This window comes from Acanthisitta chloris, unplaced genomic scaffold (assembly GCF_000695815.1).
Source record: "Acanthisitta chloris isolate BGI_N310 unplaced genomic scaffold, ASM69581v1 scaffold26501, whole genome shotgun sequence".
Taxonomy (NCBI): Eukaryota; Metazoa; Chordata; class Aves; order Passeriformes; family Acanthisittidae; genus Acanthisitta; species Acanthisitta chloris.
In genome coordinates this window covers 7,456-12,400 of record NW_008658061.1, presented here as the reverse complement: position 1 = coordinate 12,400, position 4,945 = coordinate 7,456, and the positions used below count along the sequence as shown (strand labels likewise).

Here is a 4,945-nt window from a genome sequence, read left to right as displayed (position 1 = left end):
TTGCAGTGCAGTCACACCAATGTTGCCCCAGCATGAGGTAGGGGATGCAGTGGGAAGAGCAGCCAGTGACAGGGAGCAAGAGGCTGCCAGTGCTGGCTCTGAGATATGTGAGATGTCATCACACTCTGACCCCTTGGCTTTTGATGGAAGAACCTCCATGGGGCAAGAGACCTGGTGGCACCAGAGCTATTGATACCACTTTGGCCAGCAATCTGGGCCTGCTGAGGGCACACTGTTTGTTGAATACATACAAAAAAACCAAAAGCCACATTTTCTACTTTATTATTTCTCCAAAATTGAAAACATCTAGCCCATGAGATAGTATTACCCTTTTAGAAGAACAAAACTCTCCTTCGAAAGTAAATAAACACCTTTTCCTTCCAGCTGAGGGCTAAGAAATTGTCATTGGATCTTTGAGTAGTCCTCCAGAAAAAAATATTAAATGAAAATCCAGTGGCTTTTATTTCGAAGATGCAAGACGAACAAGTTCTGGTGCCCTTAACATAAGAAGGACATGGAAATCTTGGAGCAAGTCCAGAGGAGGCCATAAAGTTGATAAGAGGACTGGAGCATCTCCCCTATGAGGACAGGCTGAGGATGTTGGGGCTGTTCAGCCCAGAGAAGAGAAGATTGCGTGGAGACCTCATACAACATACATCAGAAGGGCCCACAAGGGAGCCAGAGAGGGACTCTATATTAGGAACTGCAGTGGCAGGACGAGGGGTAACAGGTTCAAATTGAAGGAGGGGAAGTTTAGGTTAGATATTAGAAAAAATGGTTTTTACTGTGAGGGTCGTGAGACACTGGCACAGGTTGCCCAAGGAGGCTGTGGCTGCCCCAACCCTGGCAGTGTTCAAAACCAGGCTGGATGAGGCCTTGAGTATCCTGGTCTAGCAGGGAGGTGTCCCTGCCCAGGGCAGGGGGTTGGGACTAGATGATCTGTAAGGTCCATTCCAACCCCTAAAATTCTATGATTCTATGAAGTTGGGCCTTCTTCACACAGCAAGTCCAGCTTTTCTCTTTTATATATCACATCCTTCCTTAGAAAAATGGATACTGCCTATAAACCCTGAGGGGAGAAAAAATGAAAAAAAAATTCAAAATTGTTTCTGATGGGATTGAAAACTGTGGTCTGAAGGAGTTTCATTGCTGGGTTATTAACCAACATGTCGTTACAGGGACTAAAAGCATTATTTCTTCTGATTTAAAGTAATATATTCCAATCCAACCCTCCAAGTACCAAACATCTGATTAGTACAGCCATATCACAGCAGTACTGAAGTGGTCTTGGCTCTCAGCTGGCCAGATGCTGCAGAGACATCTTGTCATAGCAAAAAGCAGCCAGTGCTGGCACTCTCAAGCTTTTGGACCTCACTCAGGGTAAGGTACAGGGAGATGCAGCAGCTGCATTTTGGGCTAAGAGAGGCTGAGCAGTAGCAACAGGCTCTGTCTGCAAGAAATACTACAAACTCTGGGCCAGATGCAGCCAGTAGTGAGTTCCTGGCATGTCCTCTTGATATCATTTTGGTGGAATTATTCATCACAGTCTTAACAGGCAACTTCAGAAACCCATATGGCCATACATTTTCCATTCAAAGAACAGGTCAGGAGAGCAAAGAGACCTTAGACAAATACGTCCTGTTATGTTCTGGTGGGAATTGCCCTTGACATGTGCATAGGAAAGCATGTGCTGGTTCTGACCACCCCCCATATCCTGTGGGCCACTCCAGTTTCTGCAGGTCCCTCTAGCAGCTCTCCTTGATGCTAAGCAAAAAGGCTGCCGTAACCTCATTCCCAGTTAGTTAAAACTTGATCCAATCACTCTTCAAAACACAAGCTCCCAAAGGCACAGATCTCTGTTTTAGACAGAGAGGAGACATTGACCTGCTCCCAGTGAGCAGCAGAGCGACCCGACCTGTGGTGCTGCCATCACCAACACAGCCAGCTTCTCCCTCCTCTCCCTTGAAACCTCAAGATAGAAACCCCTAGAAAGGCCTCTGCATGACTCCTAACTCTCTCCTGGAGGCTTACAAACCATACATTCATAAATGTATGCATTATAAATTAGGCTACTAACCTCTTCATGCAGGCTGCAACACTTACTCAAACCAACACACATCTAAATGCAGGAAGTGTGATTTAGACTTAAAAGAAGGAAGCACACAGCCCCTTCATCACAACACTAATAACTCATACAAGTAAAGCCTACAAAGACTGATCTCTGGTGGGATTATCATGGAGCTTCCTGTAGGCCCTGGGAAGCTGGAGGAGGGAAGAGCAACTGTGCAGAAGCCAGGAGATGACTCAGACTCAGAGGGAACCCTGGTTCTCTGCAGAGCTGGTTGCAGGCACAGCAAATCCACATCCACAGCAAAATCCCCATCCCCAGGCAACTGTGGACAGGTGCTGCTATCTCCAGATGTTTCCCATTAGCATTGGCTGGGGGTGTGTGAGGTGGTTATAAATGTGCCAGGGCAGAAGAAGGGCTGTCTGTAGGGTATCTGGTAACTCCTGGGAGTACCCTCTGCTTTTGCAGCTGTAGGTAGCATGTGGTCCTTTTCTCTGGCTGAGAAATTTAAGGTCAAAAAGAGTGAGGGGAGGGTTGGTGTGTGTTGTTCTTTAGGATGTGATATATTTCTTTCTGTGTGTGAGGGGAGTAGTGGATGAAGTACTGGTGCAAGGAGATGTTCCCTTGGAAGTTTATTGGGAAAGGCAATGGCTTCTGAGTTATATCTGACTTCCACCAGTAAGACAAAATGTAAAATCTGTTGTTACATGAGTAGTAGCTGAATGGACTTGAAATTGGTGATTTTTGGGGTGCTCTTCATTAACCAATGCTGTCTAATTACACTTGTGAGTGATTAAGGCTTCTGTGTTGTGGGATTGGCATGGGGGAGTGTGGTCCACAGAACTGATGAAGCAAGGAAGAACATAATTAATCTGTGTAAATAACACTATTTTTCCTTTCCCTCTGCCCTTCTCCCTGTAACAGAACAGGCCAATATCAGCTATATCTGTATTGTTTTGTGTGGTGACATGGATGATTGGGACAACAGTGATGACTTAATTCAGCAACTGGACTTTTCCAGTTGTGGTGAGGAGAGTGAAGACAGAAGTGTAAATGAGGTGGATGACTCCCTGAACTCAAGCCCTCTGAGGAGCTGCAAGCCCCAGAAGTGGCCAGACAGCAGTCCTCTGCCAGTGACCCCTCAGAGAAATATTAGTGAGATTTTCCTGAGCAGGACAAAATCCTGGTTGAGTCCCACCCTGACAGCTTCCCCAGCTATCAGCAAGAACTGGGGCAAAGTTGAAACACCACTGCACATCAGCTGGGAAAACCTGCAGCTGCGTGACACCCCACACACTCCTAAGGTATGTATCAACTCTGTGTCTGAGCAGGCAAGGACTCTGGTGTCACTGTGGCATCGCTGTGTGCGTGGTGAGGGGATTTGTTTCTAGCTCTGTGGAAAGCCTTTTTTAGATGTTACTGTTGACAGCCTGTACTCTTCCCTTAGAAACCCGGACCATGAGCTCCTTAGCTGAGGAAGGGTTATTCTGTGGGTGTGAATAGAAACTTGTGTGTGGGAGAATGTGTCTTGACTCTTTCCAAGCTGTTATGAAAACCAATTCGCTGGCATTGGATCAATCTGACTTAAAAACCCACCAAGCAATTGTGTGCTTTGGCTGCCTGTGTGTACCTCATGCTCTGATGAGGGGAGTGCCTGTCTATAGCATCTCTGTAGGAGCTGCATCTCCCTTCAAGGAGCTTGTCCTTCCGGGGGGAGCTTGGAGATAGGCAGCTGCCCTTGCTGCTCTCTTCAGCACATTTTGGGAAGCAAGTGGGCTTTCTCTTGAAAACTGGAAATGGTGTTGTGGCTGGGATACACTTTGTCTGGCAAGTCTGGACACCTCCAATCAGCTTGTTGTCTAGTTATACTGTTTCTCTTTCTGTGTGAAACAATTTCTCGGTTAGTTTGAGGACAGCAGGAGTTTTGCTCTTAGGGTAGCAAACCCCCTGTGGAAGGGGTAGCAAACAAATGTGTGCTTGGGGAGGAAGGTTAGCCTTTCTTCACCTGTGTCACTGCCCCAAAACATAACTCACCTACTGAGCTAGTTTCTTAGAAGAATGAGCCCAACCCCTATTTTCTGTGAAACCTCTTGTACAGAATATAGTGCAACTGCTTTTTGTCTTTTGTAAGCACAGGAGGAGACTTGGCACCAGCTTGTCTGTTCTTAGATAACTTCTAGTGTGTGCACTTGCTCCTAGCAGTCAAGACATGCAATGAGATGCAGCTGTCAGTCCTCTCTCAATATTCCTGCTCTACTGATAGACTGGTCGCTCCTTTGCTTAAGTGATGGGCAAAAAATGAGTCCTTTCAACACATCTGAACTAGGATTTGACTTCTGTCCCTCTCTGAGGACCTGATTGTGTGGAGAGAAGGATGATCCTCTGGTCATGTATGACCAACTGTGTGGCAATATTTACTGAGTTATGGCCTGACACTCTCCAGGGGAAAACAGATCTAAGTGGCATCACTCCAATAATTTCTTGCAGTGACCCTCTATAAGAAAACTCCCTAAATCTCACCTTTAACATAGGTGAGAGGTTGTCCTGGTTTTGGCTGGAGTTAGTTTTCTCCCTAGCAGCTGATACTGTGTTGTGTTTTTTTATTCCATATGAGAATAGTGTTACCAATGCACTGAGGTTTTAGTTACTGCTAAATAGTGCTTAGCCAAAGTCAAGGACTTTTCAGTTTCCTATGCTCTGCCAGTGAACAAAAGCACAAGAAGCTGTTGTGGGAACATAGCCAGGACAGCTGCCAGGAACTAGCCAAAGGATATTTCATACCATAGAATGTCCTTCTCAGGGACAGCCTGGGCATTGGTCAGTGGGTGCTGAGCAACTGTTTTGTGCATCACTTGTCTGTCTCAGGTTTTGTTGCTA

At 46.1% G+C, this 4,945-nt stretch overlaps 1 protein-coding gene across 1 annotated transcript in view; it reads left to right on the top strand.

Annotated features, from left to right (window-relative positions):
- Positions 1–3,027: 3,027 nt before the first annotated feature.
- LOC103811973 (wee1-like protein kinase 2) overlaps positions 3,028–4,945 on the top strand; it is a gene marked incomplete at its 3' end in the record, with an annotated part of 8,552 nt that continues 6,634 nt past the window's right edge. The window contains exon 1 of the mRNA XM_009084980.1: positions 3,028–3,372. Coding sequence (XP_009083228.1) covers positions 3,037–3,372 — 336 coding nt within the window. The remainder of the gene's footprint in view (positions 3,373–4,945) is intronic.